The sequence below is a fragment of the Sugiyamaella lignohabitans genome, chromosome A, assembly GCF_001640025.1.
Source record: "Sugiyamaella lignohabitans strain CBS 10342 chromosome A, complete sequence".
Classification (NCBI taxonomy): Eukaryota; Fungi; Ascomycota; class Dipodascomycetes; order Dipodascales; family Trichomonascaceae; genus Sugiyamaella; species Sugiyamaella lignohabitans.
The window spans coordinates 1,473,505-1,497,847 of record NC_031672.1 but is presented as its reverse complement, the minus strand read 5'-3'; the positions used below and the strand labels follow the sequence as shown (position 1 = coordinate 1,497,847).

Here is a 24,343-nt window from a genome sequence, read left to right as displayed (position 1 = left end):
CGAATAGGTTTTATGACGGGTTTTGGATGTCGGGACACCCGCGAAGCAGCCTATTCTCCGCGCTCTTGCACCCCCCATGCCCGACTCGAGCGAAGCGAGAGGAGCCACGGGGTCTGGGGCAGAGCCCCAGCCGCCGGAGGCACACCCCCCACCGGAAAATTGCCGCTTCAGCCAGCAATGGTCCCCTGGGTATTAAAAGAGAGTGCTAACAGGAGAAGATAGATAAGAGTCAAAGATGGCGGTTGATTTGCTGGATATCATTGTTTTGAGCGTGATTTTGCTGGGAACGCTGGCGTATTTCACCAAGGGCTCTTTGTGGGCCGTGGAGAGCGAGGACTTCCCGGGATCGGGGTCGAATGCCGGGTTTGGCTCGTCGGCCGGCGATGAAGGCGATAATGATCGCAGTATTATCTATAAACTGGAAAAGAATGACAAGAGTGTAGTCATTTTCTACGGATCTCAGACCGGTACGGCCGAAGATTATGCTTCTCGTCTGGCAAAGGAGGCTTCTTCGAGATTCGGACTGAAAACTATGACTGCCGATGTCGAGGACTATGATTTCGAGAATCTCGACCAGTTTCCTGAGGATAAGGTTATTGGATTCGTCATGGCCAGTTACGGTGAAGGTGAACCTACTGATAACGCGGTGGCTTTCTACGAATTCATTACTAGTGAGGATGTGTCGTTTTCGAATGGAGAGTCTGTCGACGAGAAACCTCTCAGAAACTTGAATTATGTGATTTTCGGTCTTGGTAATAACACTTATGAACATTTCAATGCTGTGTCTAGAAACTTGGAGAAAGTTCTTCAGAAACTTGGTGCTAATAGAATTGGTAGATATGGCGAGGGTGATGACGGCAATGGCACTATGGAAGAGGATTATCTTGAATGGAAAGACGATATTTTCGCTGATTGGAAACAAGCCAAGGGCTTGGATGAACAGGATGCTGTCTATGAACCAGTTCTTAAAGTGACTCCTTTAATTGACGAGGTGGCTGAATCGGATTCTGTTTTTGTTGGTGAGGTTAATAAGAACCATCTTTCTGCTGGTAATGGACCAGCCAAGGGTCCATTTACCGCGTCGAACCCATATCTTGCTAAAGTGGTTAAATCCACTGAACTGTTTAATTCGGATTCTCGTAACTGTATTCATTTAGAACTGGATATCAGCGGATCGGGTCTGCGTTATACTACCGGAGACCATCTTGCTTTCTGGTCACAAAACTCTAATGAAGAAGTTGAACGATTCCTGTCGATTTTCGGACTGACTGAGTCTGCTAATGAGGTGATTGATGTCAAGGCCATTGATCCCACTGCCAAAGTACGATTCCCTGTACCTACTACTTATGACACTGTTGTTCGATACTACCTGGAAATCAATGGACCTGTTTCTCGTCAGTTGTTATCTTCTATTGCGGCCTTTGCCCCTAATGAGACTGCTAAAGAGGATGCTTTGAAGCTCGGATCTAATAAGGAATTGTTCCATTCCAGTGTGACACAACATTATCTGAACACAGCACGTCTTTTGGCACAAATTTCCAGAGGAGCTGTATGGGATAAGGTGCCATTTGCATTCCTCATTGAGAGTTTGCAACATTTACAACCCCGTTACTACTCTATATCGTCGTCGTCTTTAGTCAACAAAGACTTGATTTCCATTACTGCTGCTGTTGAGTCGATTCAACCTGAAGGATCGGACCATGTTCTCAAGGGTGTAGCCACGAACTACATTTTCGATCTCAAGAAGTCGTTCAATAAAGAGATCTCGACCAAGGACGCCAAATATAACATTGCCGGACCCCGTGGCAAGTATATCACCGAGACCGCGACCACCGTGCCTATTCACGTTCGTCACTCGAACTTCAAGTTGCCATCGAGTCCACAAAAACCCATCATCATGATCGGACCCGGTACCGGTGTAGCACCTTTCCGAGGATTCATTCACGAGCGAGCAGCACAGGCTGCTAAAGGCACACCTGTCGGCAAGAGTTTGTTATTTTTCGGATGTCGAAACCGAACTGAAGACAATATCTATGCTGACGAGTGGGTTAAATACACCCACGAGCCCGAGAACAAGAACGGACCATTTAACGAGACGAACTTCCTACAAGTCGAGACCGCTTTCAGTCGAGAATCGGCACAAAAAGTGTACGTCCAGCATCTGCTGGAGCAGAAAGCGGCCTACATCGACGAGCTGCTGAAACAAGGAGCTTTCGTCTACGTCTGTGGCGACGCCCAACGCATGGCCCGTGACGTGCAATCGGCACTGGCCCGCATCATCAGCAGCCAGCGAAACATCTCGCTCGAAAAGGGCGAGGAGACCGTCAAGGCCATGAAGGCCCAAAACATCTACCAAGAGGATGTCTGGTAAATAGCGACGAATACATACCCTGTAGACTACCGTGAGTCGCCCGTGTGCCTCCGGCGGCTGGGGCTCCGCCCCAGACCCTGGTTGCTCCTGCTTCGCAGGAGTTTTTGGCCGGGGACGGAGACGCAACGACTCGAGCGAAGCGAGAGGAGCAACCAGGGTCTGGGGCGGAGCCCCAGCCGCCGGAGGCAGGCTCGTTTAGAGTTAACTTTATACATTTCAACAGGAGAGAAGGTCACTCGTCGCCGAAGAGGTTGGCGATGGACGCTGCGTCGAGACCCTCGGCGTCCATGAGGTCGCCGCCGGTGGTGTTTTTTTTGGTGAGGGCGTGGATTTTGCTGGAGTCGACGCGTTTTTTTTCTGCTTTGGCCCGTTGGGCTTCGCGGCTTGACAGGTCGCCTTGGTCGCTGTTTTCCATGGCTTTGACTAAGGACAGGAACTCTAGGAACACGCCTCGTTGCTGGCGGAGCGATTTGGCGGCTGCTAATCGCATTTCAAACGCCATTAATGACTCGGCTGATACTTCAGGAAGGAGCGATGATAGCGTTTGGAACGGTTGTTGGCTGTGGCCACGTAGGATCGTGTAGATGGTGGTGATGATGTAGCCAGCTTCGCTGTGAACGTCGTCGAGATGTTTATTGCTGAGGATTTCGAGACACGTTTTCATCATCACTTCACAAAGGAACATATCGACTTCGCCGTCTTTTCCTAGAATCTGGGGAAGAATGTTTCGTACAATGAGACAGCAGTTGAAACTGCACCGGTTGTCTCTGAACAGCATCATATGTGAACAGAGGGTCAGAAACGGTGCCAGGATCTCTTTATTTTGAAGTACTGTCGCATGTAGAACCGACTGTTTACTGTTTTCATCGACTTCACCTTCTCCTGAAGCGGGTCGCGCTCCGAGCTGGCCTGCTAGATCTATCATCATTCGAACAACAATGGCAGTCAGCTGTCTTAATAAATGCTCTTCCATCATCTCTTCAGACAGGTCATCTTCAGCTTCGCCGCCAGTCAGCTGTAATCCGCGTTGATACGTCTTTTCCCATTTCTCCACCAGCACCTCGTCCAGCTTGGTCAGCACCATTGGTAGAAATTCCACCATAAACGGCTTGATTAGTTTCACTGGACAGTTTTTAATCAGATTTCGCAGTACCAGCGAGATCATATGTCGCCATGAATGAGACGTGATACCGGCCGAGTCGCCTGCTAGCGCTTGCCAAAGACTCTTGGCGATTCCCGGCACTTCGTACAAAGTCTCCTCGAGCTGGCTGATGGATCCAAGCGTCAAAAACGCATATTCTCTGGTATATCGGATAATGTGACCCACCGAATCAGCAAAATCCCGCAGCGTATGCATAGCTTTGACACTCTCGTCGACAAACTCATCGCGGGTTTGAGTTGACACTCCCACTTGCCAGAATCTCTCGGTACAACTGTACTTTACAAACGCTTGGACTTCAGCGGGTAGGTCGACCCAGTTGTTGGGGTTGTGGTACGCCTCGATTTGCGCAATTAGTTGTAGAATGTGTGGCAGAATCGGTTGGATGCGTGGTTTCCATAGTTTTAATAAATATTGGTATTCAGGCGACTGGTGATCGAGCTTTTCTATAGTGTATTGGATGAAGATCCGGGTCGCCCGAATCGGGAACAGTGCTGACCATTTGTCTTTTAATTCTGCTTTGAGTTTCTTACCAGCTTCGTCCATCTCTGTTGATAGTAAGTCGGTATTGGCATTGACACCGCGTGAGCGAAAGTATTCGGCGATTTTCACGATTCCCACTCGTTCCATAAACCATTGAAGATCCATCAGTCCTTTAATAGTGGCTTCATCGCTCCAAGATTGTAGAATCGGATCTACTATTGCTGAGAATCGCTCTTCTTTATTAGGAACATTGGCTCGCTGCGACACGACGAGAAGGAATGATTTGAATGATACGGTTTCGTGGTCACTGAGTTTGTTGGATGTAATAATGTCACGAATGACCCTTTCTAGTTCGTCATATATTTTCATTAATGCCCCCGGGATCATGTATGCCAGTCTATTAAGTTCAGTAGCACACGACGTACGAAGATCGCGAATCAACTCACGGTCCTCGTCCGTGGCATTCTCAGGATAGTCACATGTACAGGCAGATAACACCTTTTCCAGCACCAAAAGCATTATTGGAAGATCGTCTTTCAGCAACGGAGCGAACTGGACTAATGACTGCACCAACTTTCGTAACAGCAGAGGATCTCTTATAGTCATAGCAGTCAATTCGCGACCCCAGTTTTTGATCGTTTCCGACAACCCAGCTGCTACAATGTCTCTATCAGGAAACTGATACCATATTTTCCATCGTCCAATACCACGCAATGCAGATTCTACAAGAAGGAATTGTGAAAATGCTAGATAGTATGCAGGGTTGCCGTTATACTCGAGTTTAGCAGAATTGAGTGAAACCCATCCGACCTCGGACGTGAAAAATGCACTCATTCTCTGCTGAAGATACGCCATGGCGGACTCAGGAATACGACACACAACCAACCTTAGAATGTCCTCGATGAATCTTCTGTAATTTCCTAAAAACATATGAGTTTCGGGCGGAGAGTCGAAATCCAATTCTAAAAACTGTCGGGAAATATCATCTTCACTGACATCTTCATACTTCAAACACCTATCAGCAGCAAGCTGTAACAGATCCAGTAACAACTTATTAACCTCCGGTTTGGATGCAAGTTTCTCAATTCTCAATACAGAGCACCAGAACTGAAGAGACAACCCGGATATTAATAAACTAGGATGGTTGGTAGTCGCTAACACAAGCCGTAGGTACCCGTCCAGATCCACATGAGCCATTTGCAATTGTGGTTGCTGGGTCTTGGAAACATTCAAATATTCACCCAGTCCAACAATCATTTCCACGAGCTTTTTCCTGAAAATATAGGACTTCTCGTCAAACGTCTCAATATCGAGCTTAACAGAATCATAAACCCTTTGTAAAGTAGCAATACCGGCCGGCAAAAATACTGCACCGACAATGGCTTGGAAATCTTCTTCATCAGTAAACACTCTAGTGAACAGCACATGCAGACAATCAGCGGCCAGAGTCTTAACACGGATGTCGTCTAAAGTCAGCGAAACACTGATAAACTCTAATAAATTACTGGTTCTAATAGTTTTCGGCAACATCCAGTAAAGACAAGTTTTGAGCGTTTCAAGCACTTTAATAGCAAACAACTGCGACTCTTCGAAATTCGTGGACCCTGGCTGTTCACCAGAGCTCATTATTTTTAAACATTCACTGAGCAGCATCGACCATTTACTCAGCCAGCCTTCGGAACTGCCTCGTAGCTTGACTAATGCATTGACTCGTGACTTGTACGTATCTTTCAAATCATCTTCTGAGGTGATTACCTCGATGCATTGAACACTCAGAACACTGGCACGTTTAGCAGCCACTGGGTCCTCGAGAATATAAATATCTTCAAACAGATTTCTCCAAATGCTAAGCGACAGAACTCTCGTGGCGGGAGTCTGGTCCCACATCTGTACCAGCACCGAGTCCATATCCTGCCAACCTATCGACACATTTTCCAGCTCGCCATCATCTTTTGCATTAACAAGCCATTTAACATCGATATCAGTACCAAAACCGTCAGACCCGGTCGTCTGACCACTCAGGACCCCGTTATTATTACCGACAGTTTCGCCATCAGACTTGCCATTCTGAGTGCTGGAATAATCCAGTCCCCACACTCTTTTCGCGACAGCCACCCACAAAAAAGCGATTTTCTCCTTGAGAAAATGCGGGTCCTCGCTCTGAACCGACGTCGCCAGATCAATAATCCAATTCCGTACCGCCAACCTTCGAGACTCGTCATACTCGATAAACCGGTACTGAATGGCATGCTGTAGCAACGTGAGCCCGAAATGCCTCACAATACTATCATTATTATTCTTCGGCGTCGACAGCTGCCATCCCCAAAACGGCGCGTCTTCCTTGTGTTTGACCTGTTCCAGGAACTGCGATTCCGGTTAGTTTTCTGGGAGAGGGGGGTGTGCCTCCGGCGGCTGGGGCGCTGCCCCAGACCCCGTGGCTACTCTCGCTTCGCTCGAGTAGTTTTCGTGTCCGGACCCAGCCAAAAAACTCCTGCGAAGCAGGAGCAACCAGGGTCTGGGGCGGAGCCCCAGCCGCCGGAGGCAGTGGGGGACAACTCACGTTCTGGGCGTCGCGACGCTGTTGGGGCGTGGACGACGACTGATGAATGGCCTCGAGAGCGGCGGTGATTTGAACCACCCCGTCACCCTCCATTGGAGAGATGTGTTTGTGAATCGAGGCTGAGAACCGGGTGCACACAAGGGTGTTCTCTGTTGTCAGACGTCGTTAAACAGATATTTTATCGTTTGGTCTCAGTTGTAGACAATTGCCCGTTGACTGGTGTTGTGGTTTTGGACGCGTGTTGCAGTTTTGTGAACAATGAACCACAGCCTGTTTAAGGTTGGTGAAATTGTTGAAATTGTATTCAGAGAGCCAGGAAGACTGAATCAGACCCATTCAGTCGCGATCCAGAAACCCGCGAATGCGCTGGATGCTGCTATTTTATAGCGTCTGGGAAGTCCAATTGACAGGCAAATGGCAAGAAAATCAGGTGGAAAAGGCACTTGCACCTGCTAGCAACTGGAAATTCAAGCCGATAGTCGAGGATCAGCTGGTTCGTGAGTTTGTCTGCGATGAGATGGATACGCCAAATAGCGGTATTTTTTTTTGTTTTGAAAAGCTCCGGTTGCAGGTGCAGCTGACATACTCGATAAGCAAGGCTGAACGGCGCTGAAAGGGAGAAAGTGAGGGGGCAATCGCCGACAGCTTGCGAGCATTAGTCCTGTTGGGGGGTGGAGCCGTACTGATTGGGGTCTATCTTGCCGCCGATAACGGTTATATGGAGGTTGGGACTTTTGCGCTTACGTAAACTCTAATCTTGCTTTTCTGACAGAAGACAGACCTCCCGAGCCACACTGGTGAATTAATTAATTGGTGTCAAGCTTATCGGAGGCTCAATCTCCGGTTCCTTCTTTTCATTCGCTCTTAAAACTGGATTTTTTTATCAAATTCTTTCAATTGACTTACTTCACATGAACTCCGTGCTCTATAGAAATCATTTTTGGGTTCAGGGCTCGATTTAGTGAGCCTCATTCGACTCTCGATCTGATATCCTCGCTCAAACAAAGACGCGAGAGGCAGTCGGCCGGTCGCTATTTTTCAATCGGAAAAACCCCGATCGCTGATCAATCGACGCTTGCTGCCGATACCGTCGTCTATCGGCCCTCAACTCTCTCCTGGCAATTGACTGGAGCTCTGGTCAAAAATTCTAGTGCAACAATCTTTTTAAATCTGGCCTTTTTGCCATGACTGAACCATAGTCAGCAGCCAACCTCCGTTCTCCTCAGCCAGGCTCTCTGGTCTGGTTTGTGACTTGAAATAACTCAATTCCTGAAAACCAGTGCTAAAACGTCAATCTCGATCGCCGTTCGAGCCCGGAAAACCACCCCCTGCGACAGAACAGCTGTCAGAACCGTGTCTTAAATAAGCTTTTCACGCTCATTGCCGCGAATCTCGCTAGCCGGTGCGTATGCACAACCGTTGCAACGGCGCAGATCTGGTACCTGCGTTGACGGCTCCACCCCTCACCAACCCCCCACCCCTCCCCTCCCCTCCCCATTCCACCCCGAATACTCGCCACTCCCACACCCTCCACACCTTTCTCCCACCCCCGGAAAACCCCACCCCTGGCTCCGCGAACGGGGCTGACGGGCCGGGGAAGGGGTCTGCCTCCGGCGGCTGGGGCTCCGCCCCAGACCCTGGTTGCTCCTGCTTCGCAGGAGACGGCCGGGGGACCGTGGCAAAACGACTCGAGCGCAGCGAGAGGAGCAACCAGGGTCTGGGGCGGAGCCCCAGCCGCCGGAGGCAGACCCCCCACCCCAGCGCGCGGCTGACGGTCGAGACCGAAATTTCAGGTGCATGGTGAAGCTGATGCGGGTGGGTTGGTTAGTAACATCACCCTTTGAGAGTTAGAGGAGAATGTTGCGATTGAAAGATGCTGGTAGGCAGTTGAGGCTGTGGTCGGGTGGCAGGAGACTGTACTCGTCGCAGTCGTTGCGTGTTGGAGATGGTGTTAGCGGGTTTAGGGTCGATAGAGTGGTTGAGGTGCCGAAACTGGACATGACGGCGGTGGAGCTGTCTCATGCTGGGACTGGTGCTCGCCATTTGCATGTTAATAGAAAGGATACGAATAATGTTTTCGCGATTGGGTTTAAGACGCTGCCTCCAGATCACAGCGGTTTGCCTCATATTCTGGAACATACCACTTTGTGTGGATCGAATAAGTTCCCGGTGAGAGACCCCTTTTTCAAGATGCTGACGAGATCTCTGGCCAATTATATGAACGCTTTGACTGGTGTTGATTATACGTTTTATCCGTTTGCTACTACGAATGGCAAGGATTTTGCCAATTTACAGCAGGTTTATTTGGATTCGGTGTATGATCCGCTGTTGAGAGAACTGGATTTCCGCCAGGAGGGCTGGCGTTTAGAGCACGATGTTCCCGAGGATAAAGAGAGTCCTCTTATGTTCAAGGGTGTCGTTTATAATGAGATGAAAGGACAGTTGTCGAATCCGGCTTATCTGTTTTATATCCGCTTTTTCCAAGCCATATATCCTAGTTTACAGTTTAGTGGAGGTGATCCTGCTCATATGACTGCTCTGGAGTATAAGGATTTGGTCAATTTCCATAACACCAGATACCATCCATCGAACTCGTTTTCTTTCTCGTATGGAAGTTTGCCGTTGACTGAGGCTTTAGATCCTGTGGCTAAGGCAATTGAGAAGAGAGCTGAGAAGAGTGGACTGGAGGGTGCTGTTAATAGTGGTAAGGAGTCTATTCCACAGCGTCCTGAACCTATTTCTCTTGATAAGAATACTGAAATAGAAGTCGAGGGACCCATTGATCCTACTGTGGATCCTAATAAGCAGTATAAGGTCTCGTTGTCGTGGATTGTTGGAGATTCGAATGATCTCAAGAGTACTATTGCATGGAAGGTGCTGGGCACTCTGTTGACAGATGGCCATGCTTCGCCATTCTATAAGGCTCTTATTGATTCTGGTATTGGTACTGATTTCTCGGTGAATACCGGGTTAGAAGAAACACCTGCCAAGAACATTTTCACTATTGGTTTGCAGGGACTTACTAAAGAAGCGGTTCCTCAGTTTGAAAAGGCAGTTGCCAATGTCTTTGCCGACATTGCTGAGAACGGAATTCCTAAAGAGCGATTAGAAGCCGTTTTGAACCAAGCTGAGTTGGCTGACCGTGAAGTAGATGCTGGGTTTGGCATGGATCTGGTGTCAAGATTGTTCCCCCGAGTTTTTAACGACCCTCGTAATTACTTGGATCTTCTTGATAACGAGAAGATTCTCAGTTCGTTCAGAACCCAGTATAATGAGAATCCCGCTCTTTTCCAGGATTTGGTGAAATCTAAACTAGTGTCTGGACCATTTTTGAAGTTTTCGATGGTTCCATCTGCCACTTTTGACCAAAACCTTGTCGAGCAAGAAAAGAAACAACTTCAAGATAAAATCGATTCTTTGACTGAAGAAGATAGAGTTCAAATTTTTAATAGCGGTTTAGATCTTCTCGAGAACCAAAAGGCTCAAGAAGATATTTCATCGTTGCCATCGTTGGCCACTGAAGATATTTCTCTTCAAGCCACCAAAATCGACGTCAAGAAAATTGACGATGCTGTTGTTGATTCTGTCCAGAACCCAGTTCGAATTTTCACTCGCGAGACTGGAACTCAAGGATTAACCTACTTGCATCTGTTCAAGAATATTTCCAACAAAGTCCCTAAGGAGCTGTATCCCTATTTGTCGCTGTTTTCCAGTGCCATGAATAATGTCGGCACTAGTGACTACTCCATGTCAGAGCTCGAGAATATTATCAGACTCAACACTGGTGGAGTCTCTTCATCACTTATGATCAGAACTGCTCCTCAAGCACTCCAGGCTAAGAAGTTGGATGATCTCCAATTATTACTTACCTTGGGTGGTTCTAGTTTGGATGAAAAGTCGTCTTACCTTTATGATATCCTACTTCAAATTCTGGTGAAAGCTGATTTCACCAATATTGAAAAGCTACGACCTCTTATTCAGTCCAGTGCTGCCAACGCTCTAAACTCGTTATCCGATAGCGGTCATAGGTTTGCCATGGGACATGCCAGATCGGGTATGTCTGCTAAATCATACCTCGAAGAGCAGTTGAGTGGTATGGAACAGATCAAGTTTATTATCAAGTTATCCAAACTTGACGACAAGGCTCTATTAGAGACAGTTGTGCCCAAACTTCAACAGATTCAAGCCATTGTCGCTCAGTCTAGTGGTCTAGAGGCTGGTTTGACATTCACACCAAGTCAAACAACTCTTAACAACAACATTAGTCATTTGACTAATTTTGTCAAGACGCTGTCTAAGGCAAAATCCAACGACTCGTCCTCTGTATTAACAGGACTTGAGAATAGATCAACTCATCTCAAGACTCAGTTCCAACTTCCATTCCAAGTCAGCTATGTCGGAGCAGCTATCCAAGGAGCAAGCTATTTCGACCAGGACAGTGCAGCTCTTCAAATCCTTAGCAACCTCCTCACTCATAGATATTTGCACACTGAAATCCGTGAAAAGGGTGGTGCCTACGGTGGAGGAGCTTCATACTCGGCTATGGATGGTGTTTTGGCATTCTACTCATACCGTGATCCAAACCCTCTCAACACTATTGAAACTATTGGCAATACTGGAAGATGGGCTGTTGCTAAAGAATGGACTGAAAGAGATCTCCGTGAAGCCAAACTAAGTATATTCCAAGGCATTGATGCACCTATCAGTCCTAGATCAGAGATATCCTATGAACTTTACTACGGTTTGACAAATGAAATGCGTCAAGCTCGTCGCGAGGCGTTACTGGGTGTTTCAGTTAAGGATATTAGTGCAGTTGCTGAGAAGTATTTGTTGAACACTGTTGACAATTTGGGAAGCGACAAGGCCTCTTTGACAGTTCTTGGTCCATCTAGAAGCGAGTTTACAGAGGAGCAAGGATGGAATGTTGTTGACCCAGAGAGTAACTAATCACCACACTGTAAATATTTGTACATAGTAATATTAACTTATTTTAACTCCCAAGTCGAGAGGTAAATGATACTGCTGAATTGTCGAGTTGCACCGACGAGGTTCGTGAAATTGGGCGTATAGTCTAGTTGGTTATGGCGCTCGCTTAGCATGCGAGAGGTCTCCGGTTCAATTCCGGATTCGTCCATCGTTTTTGCAGAATCCGTTGAAATAACGTACTGCTCCTTTTTACTACTCATTCTACTTAATTGCAAACTGTCAACTTGAGGAATGAAGCAGGGAGAGTGTTTTTAAAGGGATTCTTTTAGGGGGTAGAAATGTGGATAACACAAACTTACAAGATGTTTCTGCGGGCTGAGTATATCAGATATAAATAACATTCTTCTCTCTTATGCCGTTCATAGAAGAAGACTTTGTTTCAATAGTAGGCTTGAGATGAAAATAGTTTAATATTGTTAGTGTTAGAAATATCGACAATAGCAAGTAGAAGGGTCAGTTGTCAGGTTGCAAGGTTCGATGCAATGTCAATTCGGTGTGCTAAAAGCTAGACATAAATTTACAAGGCTGACAACCCATTCTGCTGTTAAACACAAAATAAAATTTCAGCTTTACTGCTAGGCTTCTAAAACTAATTAGTTACTATAACATATGCAGGGGGTAATTTTACGTTGCATGCAGCGACACCATTAAGTATGAGCACCATAATCACTCAACTTATAAAACAGAAAAAATGAAATCAAAATAATTTAAGCATAAAAATATAAATCAAAGAGCAGAACTATCTAACCAGCAAATTTTTAATAAAATAAATACAGATACTTAGAAAGCAATAGACAGTGTAGACAGAGCCCTACTACCACCTAATAACTAAACAAATCGAATGAAATTCAAGATAAATATAAATACAGATATGCAGAAAGCTTATAGATAGAACTTTTTCTTTTCCTTGTCCATTTCCGGTCTGTGCTGCCATTCGATCTCGTCACGAATACCCTTTTGAACCCTTCTCAGGCGCAAGGTAAACTGAGGACCCAGTTCTTGCAGACCCACACGCTCCTCGTTTTTGAACAAATATCTATGGCGTCTAAAGAAGATGAAATCTCGCTGGTTATGCAATGTGACAACCTGTCGACCTTCAAATTCAGGACGGTGAGGGAACAAAGACTGGAACAACCGTCCAACAGTCTGACCCAAACGGGTGCTGAAATTATTAAGGATTAACTCGGGAATATGGGCAGTAGCACGTCCATGACCGGAAATTCTCTCGGTCTTAACCAAAGAGCTGACGGAAAAGTAGAATGTAGGACCCTCGGGTAAATGCATAAAAGTAAGTCCATTGACGGCCTTTTTATCCTCGTTAATGACAATCACATCAGTATAATTTCTATTGGCACAGAACTTGGCAATATCCTTCATTTCGAACTGAGGTTTTCTTTTCACGAAATTCGAGTATCCAGGAAGAATCTCCAGCAACAGCTCGCTGAACTCGTATGCCTCCTTATGAGCATTCTTATTAGTAGTGATAAGGACCTTTGGAGGACGGCCGTCAAAGTAGCTCTGAAACTGGTCGTCTCCCTCAACAGGAGCATTCACAGTCTCATCAAACACTCGTTTCGACTCTATAGTTTGTGTGACATTTTCCGCCAGTCTCTCCTCCTTCAATGTGGGATCCTTGAGCTCCTCTTTAGCACGCTCTTTCCGAGTCGTATGCCGGGCTTTATTCTGTTCATGACGGATCGTGGCGAACAGCTTCTGACGCCTCTGCTTATTCTTGACGTTTTTCAAACGTTTCGAGGCCGAATCAGACACCATTTCTCGCAACCTCGACTCCTCAAACTCCAGTGGTACAAACAGTTCTCATTTTTATCACCGCCGATCTAAAATAATTTTCAGCCGCAGAGAGATCTCCACATCCCCTACCGTAACAGGACTCGCCCAATCCGGCGAGGGGAGGTCTGCCTCCGGCGGCTGGGGCTCCGCCCCAGACCCTGGTAGCTCCTCTCGCTGCGCTCGAGTCGTTTCCGCCGACGGTCCCGGTCATCTCCTGCGAAGCAGGAGCAACCAGGGTCTGGGGCGGAGCCCCAGCCGCCGGAGGCAGACCCCCCGATCGGCGTATGTGCCCTAACCGCTATCGATAAGGTTTCCGAAAAGAAGCCGCGGTAGACCCCGCATTCAGTGGATATATATATTGGATGATATCCCTTTTGTTTTCAGTTATTTCAGGGGGGAAATAATGGTTTTTTTGAAGGTAGCCCGTCAATTGGCTCCTGTGAGTGGATTTTCGGCCCGTAGTGCCCGGTTTTTGGCGACAGCTGCGCCGACTTCGGCGATACAGCTGTCTTCTCAGGGACCCTGGAAGTACTTGGACACGATATCTCCGAACCAGTCCCGGAAGCTGGATGCGTCGCTTGCTTCGTATCTTCCCGGGGTGGAATTGGTTCCGCCAACTGGAGGACCGGCTGAATCGCTGCCATTGGGCCAGGTGCTGCCAGCAGGATCACATCTGGTATTTTTCAATCCAGATACTCCCGAAAATCAGCTATCAAGTGATGGTTATGAAGACTTCCAGTCGCCAGGTCCTCGGTTCCCGAATAGAATGTGGTTTGGTGGGTCGGTAGAGTTCTCGAAATCTCCTTTGATTATTGGTACAGAGTCGACTTGTGTGGAATCTGTTAAATCTGTCGACCATTCCGTGAAACCTGGTCTGCCGGATACTGAACGGGTATCAGTGACTCTGGAAAGACTTCTTTATAACAATCGAAACCCAAAGTCGACGGATAATTTCTCGGTTCGCGAGGTTCGTACTCTGATATATTTCACAGAAGAAGCTGGTAAAGATCGCGACAAGATCTTTAGTCGGTTCCTGCAACCGCCAGCCAATCCAGCTTATTCTCACTCTTTCACTCCATCCCCAGTTCTGCTATTCCGGTACTCTGCTCTCACATTCAATAGTCATAGAATCCACTATGACCCTCGTTATTCGAGCGATGTCGAGCAGCTGCCGAACGTGCTTGTTCATGGACCTCTGACTGTCACTTTGCTACTTCGCTGGCTAGAATCGTCGGTTTTAAAAGACACCGGAAAGTCTGTCAAATCCTTCACCTACCGAAGTCTACTTCCTCTCTTCGTCGACGACGAGCTCACTCTGTGTGCCTCACGTATCAACCACGAAACAAACTCGCTCGAAGTCTGGATCCAGGACTACCGAGGCTCTCTCTCTGTTAAGGGTGCTGTTACTCTTCATTAGATACCTAAAATATATTCTAGTTTCTCATTTTTCTGGCGGGAGCTGTGCCTCCGGCGGCTGGGGCTCCGCCCCAGACCCCGTGGCTCCTCTCGCTGCGCTCGAGTCGTTACGTGGGTTGACCCGTATGCTTGCTGGTGGGTTTATTTGTAATATTTCAAAAGTTCTCTTTCGGTTTTGGCCCAGCGGTCTCTCCGTGAAGCCTGCTTCATATCGAGATCTACCAGCTTGGCTCGCACGTAATACTTGTCTCCACCGCGATCAAGCGTCAAATATCCTGATTCTGTTTTCTCGGTATCTTTTCCAGAGTCATTATTGTTATTGGCTGAGCTTTGTGTTTCAGTCATACTGCTGTCGTAATGTGCTATCTCTAAAAGTATCGTGGCATCTCGAAATGTCATGGCCATGAGAAACTCGTCCCCAAGCTCCTCATCTGGGCCATAATCAAGAATCCCTCTTGTATCTCGTGCCTGCACAGTTTTCAGTTGATTCAGAATATCGCATTGGTCAAGAAACTGGGCTGTCAATTCAGTTAAGAGAGCGGCCTCGGCAGTTGTGATTGAAGACACAACTCCTTCACTCCGACTTTCATCTGCTGTAAATGAACCAAAAATGCACTTTATTGCTTGGAACCGCAAATTGTAGTTACTGCTCGTCAAATCAGCTCGACAGAATGCTGGTTCTTTTCCCGTTCTATACAATCCTAAAGCACAATTACGACATCTGACCGCATCACCTGGAGCATTAGGTGACGGAGCAAGCCACTTGGGTTTGAATTCTAAAATATAGTTGGAATAAAGAGTTACTGGATCTCTGGAATCATTCATCTGATAAACAGTTTTATGGAGAACAGCACCCAGTCCACCACCTGCTCCTTCCTGACTATCCGCAGACTTGATAGTCGTAGTAGTAGCAGTGGTAGCTAGAGAAGATGGTCCATTCTCTGTAGAATCATGCCCTACTCTCTCGATTAATAGTCCATACTCCTTATCACTTATAAAATCTGGATAAATTTGTGCGCTAACTTCCTGACCCGCAATTGGCCCTCTCGAGTGCTCTTCGCATATTAGATTGGCATATGCTGCAAACTGACTCTCTAAACGAACCAGTTCTAGTTTGGCCACAAAATTCCCAATTAAAGGAACAACTTTCTGTTCATAAAACTGAAATATTTGTGTAGAAGGTGGACCCTTTTTCTTGAGTCTTAGCAGTTTGCCAGAATATTTGTGAGGAGATTCGAGTAGAATATTGGCATTTCCTTGTGCAAAGAATTTCCAATTGTCCGACACTTTAATGGTCTTCATATCAAAAAGACCCCGCCCTCAGTGTTCTTCTTTCATTTGAATTCGAAAATATCTCCCAACTTCAGGTTACAAAATCCCATCAGATGGCCAGTTACACAGATCAGTTACACAGATCAATTGTAATAATTAAGTAAATATTCAACTTCGACTTTAACTTCGGACATGGATTTTCCTTACCCACGTTCAACTTATAGACCGAGCCATATAACGAGGATCATAGATTTTAAATCTTCTAATCAAAATTCCCGAATAATAGCAATACTGGATAAATATTTGAGACCAGCAGTTTCAAATAATACGAAATTAAGCCCATTGGTCAGCTTTAATGATGGAATTTTCATTACCAGATCATGAAAAGTTAGGCCTAAGTTAGGTCTATTCTGCATTCCACTAGTATCTGCAAAAGTCGAATTAATACAGTCCATTTCCTTTTCTTTTCTTTAGTTTTAAATTTTACTGCTTAATCTAATAGTCTTATAACTGTAGACCAAACAAATCCTAGCAAAAAAGTCTGAAATCAAGAATAAATCGAGAACAAATTCATCAGATCCTCCATATCACGTGATTGAGAAAATACAGATACGGCTGTAGGTGGTGAAGATGATGATGATAGACGATTACGAGATATCGAGTTACACATCCTTGATTTCATTCATCCTCTCAGCACACCTGAACCACTGTACACGAATTACACCTTTCGGACAGGATAATCGCATTATTTTCAGGCAATTGAACCCGATAACAACAATAAAAACCAAAAAAGAAACACGGAACAGACGGAAATCAAGAGCAGTCAGTCATGGTTAACGAAATGGACATCGACCACGACGTCCCCACCGTCCTTGCCACATTGCGCATGGAAGCCGACAGCGAGCTGGCTCCTCTATTCTATACCATGGAAGATCTCTGGGAGCGAAAGTAAGTGATTCACTAGGGGTTGAATTCATGCCTCCGGCGGCTGGGGCTCCGCCCCAGACCCTGGTTGCTCCTGCTTCGCAGGAGATGGCGGGGACCGTCGACGCAACGACTCGAGCGAAGCGAGAGGAGCAGCGGGGTCTGGGGCGGAGCCCCAGCCGCCGGAGGCACCGTGGCCACCCAGAAACATGCTAACAAAGTCCAGGTTATGGCACCAGTTGACAGACGTGTTGAAAGAGTTCTATGGAAGCCCGTTGTCGGCGGATTTGCGGTTGCGGGTGTTTACGCAGTTCGTGTCGTCTTTTCAGACCAAGATTAACCAGTTGAGTCTGGTGTCGTTCGCATTGGCCTCGGCCGCTCAATGTGCTGATAGTGGCGAAGCGTTGCAGTTTGTATCGAATATTGTGGATAAGGTCAACAGCCCCGAGTCGGTGGATGCTTATATCTATGCCCAGATCGAGCTTGCTAGAGTCAAGTTGAGTCTCCAAGATTTAGAAGGTGCCAAGACTTTGCTTGATGAGGCTTCAAAGAGTCTTGATAGCGTGATTGCTAATTCTAATATCATTAATGCTGCGTACTATGCAGTCAGTTCGGAATACTTCAAGCTCAAGGCCGATTTCACCAGCTATTATAGAAACTCGCTGCTTTATCTGGCCTGTATCGAACTTAAAGATCTCAGCCAGCTGCAACAACAACAGAGAGCTTATGATTTAGCAGTGGCTGCGCTGTTAGGAGACAAGATTTATAATTTTGGAGAACTACTTCTTCACCCGATTCTCGAGTCGCTTAAGAACACTGAGTATAAATGGCTGTGTGATTTGCTGTTTGCATTGAATGCTGGAGATATTAAATCATTTGAGCAGTTGAGTGGTCATTTGTCGAAACAGCCCTTGTTACAGAATTCTCTGCCGTTTCTACGACAAAAGATCTGTTTGACAGCGTTGACTGAGGCTGTGTTTCAAAGACCCACGTCGTCGCGTATTCTGAGTTTTGATACGATTGCCAAAGAAACACATCTCGTTCATAACGAGGTCGAGCATCTGATTATGAAGGCACTCAGTCTCGGGTTATTGAAAGGATTCATTGACCAGGTCGCCGAAACCGTCATTATTACCTGGGTGCAACCGCGTGTCATGAACCTCGCCCAAATCGAGAGCATGCGACAACGTCTTGTCAAATGGGACAGCGAGGTCAAGAACCTCGGCGACTGGATCCAGGACGCCGGCGCCGATATCTGGACTAATTAATAAACCCTGTATCTTTTTCTTACTTCTTACCTGTCTGCCTCCGGCGGCTGGGGCGCTGCCCCAGACCCCGTAGTGCTCGCTCCGCGAGCTTTCTGGACAGTGTTCGGATCGTCTCTCACTGGATTCAGAGCTCCCCAGGTGGAACGAGTTCAACCCGTCTAGAATGGGCTTCTTGGACTGTGTTTAGATTATCTGTCATCGAATGAAATGGTCCAGGGACGATATTAATTAATATGTGTCTCGGATTCAGAATCCGACCCGAAGAGAGTTGGCGAAGAGAACGCAACAGGATTGGAAGCCGCCAGTGCAGAGGTGACCATGTCTTCTTACAGGGCTCTTGAGATGGTAATAGATTCTTAACCGTCTCGAATTCATCCAGTGAGCAAGTGAGAGCGTATCATAAATAGTAAATATATTAGTTTTTTTGAAACATAATATATTCGTAATAAATATTTTATATATATACTGATTTGAATAAATTGAGAAAAGTATACGTAAACATTAATATACATTTAGGAATTAAATTTACTCAGATAGTTCCAGGGTAACATCGGAGGTTTTGTTGGATTCTGATCTGAGAGACCAGGAGTTATGAAGCGAGTACGACAGATTCTGGGGGAGCTTCTAGAATTGTGTTCCGGCCTTCTCACATCGGATTCAGAGCTCCTTTGATAGCAGGGATCGATAAGTGTCTCCCATTAAAGAACCCAGGAACCTCTCATCGTTATCTGGAAGAGAAGTCGCAGGATGACAGTGATTTCAGAGCCCGATCTGGCGTGTTGAGAGCTCGCGAAGCGAGCACTACGGGGTCTGGGGCAGCGCCCCAGCCGCCGGAGGCAGACCGTCAGCAGAGGAAGGAAACTATTTATTAGCGATCCTGGTCATGAGCTCAGTTTTAGTGAACAGCTCGTCGAGACTGGTTCCCTCGGTTTGGAGGATGACTCTACGGGGTCCCTTGAGTTTGAGACTGATGTCGTCTCGCCACAGGAGTCGAGTTGTGAGTGTTTTGAGCCACGAGGACGCGGACTTAATCAGTTTATGTCCCTCGAGCCAGTCTGTAACAACAGTAGGAAGCTCGATATAGCTTTTCAAATGAGGCAGTCGAGTAATTGTCCCCTCACCTCCTTCAACAGAGTCGGTATATGCAATTACATTACTGGGATTCAGTAGAACGTCCTCTCCAGCTCCAACATCGATTTGAAACAGATCTCCATCTCCCACCAGCACCAATTGTCCTGTACCGGACACACTGACATTTCCCCAGTGTTTCCACATGGATCCCAGCCCGGTTTTCTTGGCCTCGACTTTAACAAACGCCGAGTTCCATCCCAAAATAGCGTTTCTCTGGCCAACCGTCCACGACCTTGACTCGTCAACATTGATCACAGTATATCTGTTTGCCGAATGCGATCGCGACTTTTTCGACGAATCCGCCACAAGAAGAGTTGCTGGCGACGTCGCCGAAACATGCTGATACAACACTGGTTTTGTGGACGCCAGTTCTTTCAACGGCTGTTTAATAGCCAGGTTCGACGTAATATCCGCCAAAGACCCGTTAACACCAACTATCGAGCCTCGTCTCATAAACACCGATCCCGACGCCGGCAATTTAATATGAACCAAAGCCGCTGGATGGCCAATGACAGTGAATTTGGGTTCTACACTCGAGTTAGTCTCTTTCTGGGAGGTTCTGCCTCCGGCGGCTGGGGCTCCGCCCCAGACCCCGCTGCTCCTCTCGCTTCGCTCGAGTCGGGCATTGGGGTTGCGGCAATCTCCTGCGAAGCAGGAGCTACGGGGTCTGGGGCAGAGCCCCAGCTGCCGAAGGCTGTTCTGACTCACCTTCGACAAACGGACCGGATCCGGTGACCGTGGGCAGGTCCTTCACGGCCTGGGTGATTTCGTTCGGCTCGGTAGTGGCTCCCGACAGCTGGCGAACGACATTGCCTTCGGCTGTCGACAGAGCCCGACTGAGCACTCGCCGGCTCGTGAGTCCGGTCGTTCGGGGGAACATCGCTTGCAACATGCGATCCTTTACATGCGATTCTCGACATGCGATCCTCTTCACCATCTGCTTCGACACTCTATTTCACTAAGCGCGCCCGCGCTACTACCCTCCTCTCCTCACCCTTCTAACCCCAAAACTCAAACTCTGAGTAACTTGGCAACGGGAATCTCACTCTGAAACTCTCTTTGTCCACTTCTGTCTCTTGGTACCTTTTTAACGGGTTTGGTTCTTGTGGGGTGGCGATGCAGGGTCCGGTCCCTGCAGGTGACCCTGCCTCCGGCGGCTGGGGCTCCGCCCCAGACCCCGCTGCTCCTCTCGCTGCGCTCGAGTCGGGCGTGAGGACTCAGATACTGCTGATACGTCGAGAAAACCTGCTCACAGGGGCCCCCCACGCCCGACTCGAGCGTAGCGAGAGGAGCAGCGGGGTCTGGGGCGGAGCCCCGGCCGCCGGAGGCAGCAGGACACGTTAAAAGAGCAATAAATTAGGTATTTAGTGTCGTTTAGACTTTTTGCTGGGTCGGGCGTTCTTTTCGCGACGTTTTTGTTGCAGTTCACGCTGTTTGCGGACCTGGTCGACCGAGTTGAGTCCGTTGGAGATGGGTTTGCCGCGGACTCCTTTGACGTGAAGTCCCTTTTCGACAGCTTCTTTGACCCGCTTTTTACGGACGTGGTAGTCGTCACGAGCTTTGTCGGCAGCTTTGGGTGCTTGTACTTGTGAGTGACGGAACTTTTTGTCGCCGGATCCGCCTCTAGGACCGCTGTTGGGGTTCGAGAGGTTGGCTTCAAGTGCTCCCACTCGTAATCCACCGACCTTGTGTGCACTCTTCCAGCTGTCGAATCGTCCACTTCGGAACGAGGCAGGGATCTTTTGCCCACTCTCACTTCGAATGAACTTCGTGGATTGCCCGTTTTTACCGCCTTCACTGCCGGCATTGACGAACTTGCCGCGCTTCTTGTCCCAGCGCATGCCGTGTTTCTGCTGGAACTCGACTCCTTCACCAGAAATATCGAATGTAGCTCCACGAGCTGCGTCTGCAAAATTTGCGCTTGTTTTACCGTTACCCACTGAGTATCCTCGTTCTTGAACTGCTTCAATGGATGCATAATGCGACATGTAGAAATTAGGATCACGGAACGTCTCTCGCTTTCTTTTCTTGCTGCTGTCTTCAAATGTGTTTTGAATATCGTGTTCGGATGCTGTTGACAGGTCGGCTGTGGTTTTGCTTTTGCCATTAGTTGCACCGTTGGTTTTGTGACTGTCGTCATTGTCTTCGTTGTCGTTGTCGTTGTCTTCGTCATCACTGTCCTCATCAAGACCAAGTTCAACATCGATTCCTTTATTAAGACCAGCAGCACGCTCGTTTTCTTGCATGCGTTTCTTTTCAGCAGCTCTCATTTGAATTGGTGCGATTTGTTGTCTTCTTCTGGCCATGAGTTCAGCTGCTTCGGCAAACTTGGTCTTCTTGAACTCAAACACTGTTTCCTTGACTTTTCTATTAGCCAGCTTATCAAGGAATTTTTGTCGTTCGGTTTCAAGTGATGGTCCTAGTAGTAAATGACGGAAATCCCAGCCACTGGAAACGATTTCTTTACCACGTTTGACACTTTCTTGCGAGGCAGGCTCGCGGGATTTCAAGTACAGCTGTTCACCACGAGAAGCAACTGATTTCAATTGAGCAAGATCATAGTCTCTGCTCAGCTGGGCTTCAACTTCTTCTTGTTGTAATTCAACTGCATCTCGCGACATGGATCCTAGTACAAGTCTCTCACTGTAGTTGACCTTTTTGTGAGCATGGCCATCTCGTGATAACAGCAGCTTTCTTCCTAAAAACACTTCTAGGTCAAGTAGATATGGAACCTCGGCCTCTTTGATAATGGAATAGGCCCAACCACGACGTCCAGCACGGGCAGTACGTCCGACTCTGTGTACAAACACTTTAGGACTCGATGGAAGACTGTAGTTAATGACGTTGGCTAGCACAGGAATATCAATACCTCTGGCAGCGACGTCGGTGACCACGAGAATACTGGTTTTACCAGCTCGGAATCTATAAAGTTGTTCTTTTCTGGCAGACTGATCAAGTGTACCATAAATAAAAGACACTGCATAGCCAAGTGACTGCAACAGAGTGCTAATGTATTCGACATGATGTTTAGTGGGCACAAATACAATAGTCGACTCGGCAGTAGGCAGCTCGTGTGCAGGAGGAAGTCTATCACGTTTGACTGAATGCTTGAACTTTTTCTTGTATTTACTCTTTTTGTCGTCTTTTTTATTGTTTTCGTCGTCCTCATCGTCAGTTAATGCTCTATTATTTTGGTTCTCCAAGTACTTCTTTTGTTCTTCAGTAGCAGATGGCATTTTGATAATAGTTTCCAACACCGACAGAAGAACAGCTTCTCTCTCACCATCCTTGGTAGAAAAGAATGCCATTTCAAGGTCGTCAGAAACCTTAGCTTCGGCATCCAATCTCACCAACACTGGATCGTGCAAACCAGCTTTGGCAAACTCTACCAAAGATTTAGGCAAAGTAGCAGAAAACAGCAGAGTTTGTCTTGAAGATGACAGAGAAGCGATAATCTCATTCAGCTGCTCAGAGAAACCCAATTCGAAAAGTCTGTCTGCTTCATCAAACACAATATACTCCACTGACTTTAAATCCAGCTGCATTTCCACCTTCAAATGCATAAATCTACCAGGAGTAGCAATAATAATATCAGGATTGCTCATCATATATCCAAACTGTTCTTCCAAACTGTCACCACCTACCAACAAGACACATCTCAAATCGGTTCCTTTTGAGAACTCCTTGATCACCTTTAAAGTCTGTAACGCTAATTCTCTACTGGGAGACATAATAACAGCACGAGCACCAACTTTAGCAGAATGCACTTTTAACTTTTCAATCATGGGCAGACAGAAAGCGGCAGTCTTACCACTACCGGTTCTAGCCATACCGACCACATCTCTACCATCAAGGACCAAAGGAATGGTCTTTCGCTGAATAGGAGTGGGTGTTTTAAAACCTTTTCTGGCAATATTATTCAACAGACCCTTGGACAAACCAAGACCGGCAAAAGTACCAGTAGATGCTTTCTTAACTTTAGGAGCTGCGAAATATTCCATCAAATCATCGTCCTTCTTGCGCTTTGTAGACGACTGGTTCTTATTACCATTGCCGTCTTCTTCATCGTCGTCATCACTGTCTAATTCTAAAGATGGAAACGAGGCATTAGCACCAGTAGCAACTTGTCGACCAACTTTCTTAGTATCGACGACCTCTTCCATATCCTCTTCATCAGAAGAAGACAGAATTTCGTCCTGGAGATCCCCAGCTTGATCCAGATCCGAGTCTGTGTCCGAGGCAGACTCGTAATCCGACTCGTCACCATTCAAGGCTAGAGACTTGGTAATGTCAAAATCGTCTTCGCTGTCCGACATATTTTCAACTTGCACAGCCAATAATATTCCGGATGATGTTCAACGAACTCTTTCTTTCAACGAGCTCTTCTTCTGCTATGCACCTGACTCCCTCTCTAAAATATATTTTTCAGTGATCGGCGAAATATATTTTTCAGATCTGCACTGATACGCCGCACGACCCTTCCCAACTGGACCCCTTGACAAACCCACTCCTGCCCCCTTTTCCCATCTAACACCCAAATTTTTCTCTTCAAAGTCCAATCCCACTCTCCATATCTCAGCTCTAACCCCAAAACTCCTCCATATCAAATTTCAGCCCCCGTTACGCCTCTCAATCACCCTGAAACCGCAATTCACCACCCAACCACCTACCACCCAGCCTCCTCTCCCTACAACCCCAAAAAACCTCGAACCCCCTCCTCCTTTCAATAAATCACTCCCCTCGCCCCTCTCCTCACCCCTCTCTCTACAAACCCACACCTACCCTGTCTTAATTTCAACTCCCCCAACGCCATTTATCACTCGAACCACCCTGCATCCTCTCATGCAGGGTCCACATTCCCCGCGTCGATCGATGCATTTATCAGGGGTAACTTCCCGCTCTCAAACTCCAAACCCGCTCTCCCACCTACTTCTCCTCACCCCATCCCGCCCCCACTCTTATCCCACCCCCTCCTTCCACTC

The 24,343-nt window shown here is 47.1% G+C and overlaps 9 protein-coding genes and 1 non-coding gene across 10 annotated transcripts; 5 read left to right on the top strand and 5 right to left on the bottom strand.

Annotated features, from left to right (window-relative positions):
• Window positions 1-235: 235 nt before the first annotated feature.
• NCP1 (Ncp1p) lies at window positions 236-2,371 on the top strand (the record flags this gene model as incomplete). The annotated part of the gene is made up of 1 exon (XM_018881809.1): window positions 236-2,371. One exon carries the CDS (start codon window positions 236-238, stop codon window positions 2,369-2,371), a length of 2,136 nt encoding a protein of 711 aa, XP_018734700.1.
• Window positions 2,372-2,603: 232 nt separating this feature from the next.
• MSN5 (Msn5p) lies at window positions 2,604-5,900 on the bottom strand (the record flags this gene model as incomplete). Its single annotated transcript, XM_018881798.1, has 1 exon — window positions 2,604-5,900. One exon carries the CDS (start codon window positions 5,898-5,900, stop codon window positions 2,604-2,606), a length of 3,297 nt encoding a protein of 1,098 aa, XP_018734699.1.
• Window positions 5,901-8,430: 2,530 nt separating this feature from the next.
• On the top strand, window positions 8,431-11,520 carry CYM1 (Cym1p; the record flags this gene model as incomplete). The annotated part of the gene is made up of 1 exon (XM_018881789.1): window positions 8,431-11,520. One exon carries the CDS (start codon window positions 8,431-8,433, stop codon window positions 11,518-11,520), a length of 3,090 nt encoding a protein of 1,029 aa, XP_018734698.1.
• A 113-nt stretch (window positions 11,521-11,633) lies between these two features.
• AWJ20_469 lies at window positions 11,634-11,707 on the top strand (the record flags this gene model as incomplete). Its single annotated transcript has 1 exon — window positions 11,634-11,707. It is a non-coding gene; the product is annotated as a tRNA-Ala (tRNA).
• Window positions 11,708-12,441: 734 nt separating this feature from the next.
• RPF1 (Rpf1p) lies at window positions 12,442-13,332 on the bottom strand (the record flags this gene model as incomplete). The annotated part of the gene is made up of 1 exon (XM_018881767.1): window positions 12,442-13,332. The coding sequence occupies one exon, from the start codon at window positions 13,330-13,332 to the stop codon at window positions 12,442-12,444; it is 891 nt and encodes a 296-aa protein (XP_018734697.1).
• Window positions 13,333-13,753: 421 nt separating this feature from the next.
• HTD2 (hydroxyacyl-thioester dehydratase HTD2) lies at window positions 13,754-14,767 on the top strand (the record flags this gene model as incomplete). The annotated part of the gene is made up of 1 exon (XM_018881756.1): window positions 13,754-14,767. The coding sequence occupies one exon, from the start codon at window positions 13,754-13,756 to the stop codon at window positions 14,765-14,767; it is 1,014 nt and encodes a 337-aa protein (XP_018734696.1).
• A 140-nt stretch (window positions 14,768-14,907) lies between these two features.
• On the bottom strand, window positions 14,908-16,068 carry AWJ20_466 (uncharacterized protein; the record flags this gene model as incomplete). Its single annotated transcript, XM_018881746.1, has 1 exon — window positions 14,908-16,068. The coding sequence occupies one exon, from the start codon at window positions 16,066-16,068 to the stop codon at window positions 14,908-14,910; it is 1,161 nt and encodes a 386-aa protein (XP_018734695.1).
• Window positions 16,069-17,171: 1,103 nt separating this feature from the next.
• On the top strand, window positions 17,172-18,230 carry RPN9 (proteasome regulatory particle lid subunit RPN9; the record flags this gene model as incomplete). The annotated part of the gene is made up of 1 exon (XM_018881735.1): window positions 17,172-18,230. The coding sequence occupies one exon, from the start codon at window positions 17,172-17,174 to the stop codon at window positions 18,228-18,230; it is 1,059 nt and encodes a 352-aa protein (XP_018734694.1).
• An 861-nt stretch (window positions 18,231-19,091) lies between these two features.
• Window positions 19,092-19,814, bottom strand: AWJ20_464 (uncharacterized protein; the record flags this gene model as incomplete). The annotated part of the gene is made up of 1 exon (XM_018881724.1): window positions 19,092-19,814. The coding sequence occupies one exon, from the start codon at window positions 19,812-19,814 to the stop codon at window positions 19,092-19,094; it is 723 nt and encodes a 240-aa protein (XP_018734693.1).
• A 911-nt stretch (window positions 19,815-20,725) lies between these two features.
• Window positions 20,726-23,677, bottom strand: DBP10 (Dbp10p; the record flags this gene model as incomplete). Its single annotated transcript, XM_018881713.1, has 1 exon — window positions 20,726-23,677. One exon carries the CDS (start codon window positions 23,675-23,677, stop codon window positions 20,726-20,728), a length of 2,952 nt encoding a protein of 983 aa, XP_018734692.1.
• Between the last annotated feature and the right edge of the window lie 666 nt (window positions 23,678-24,343).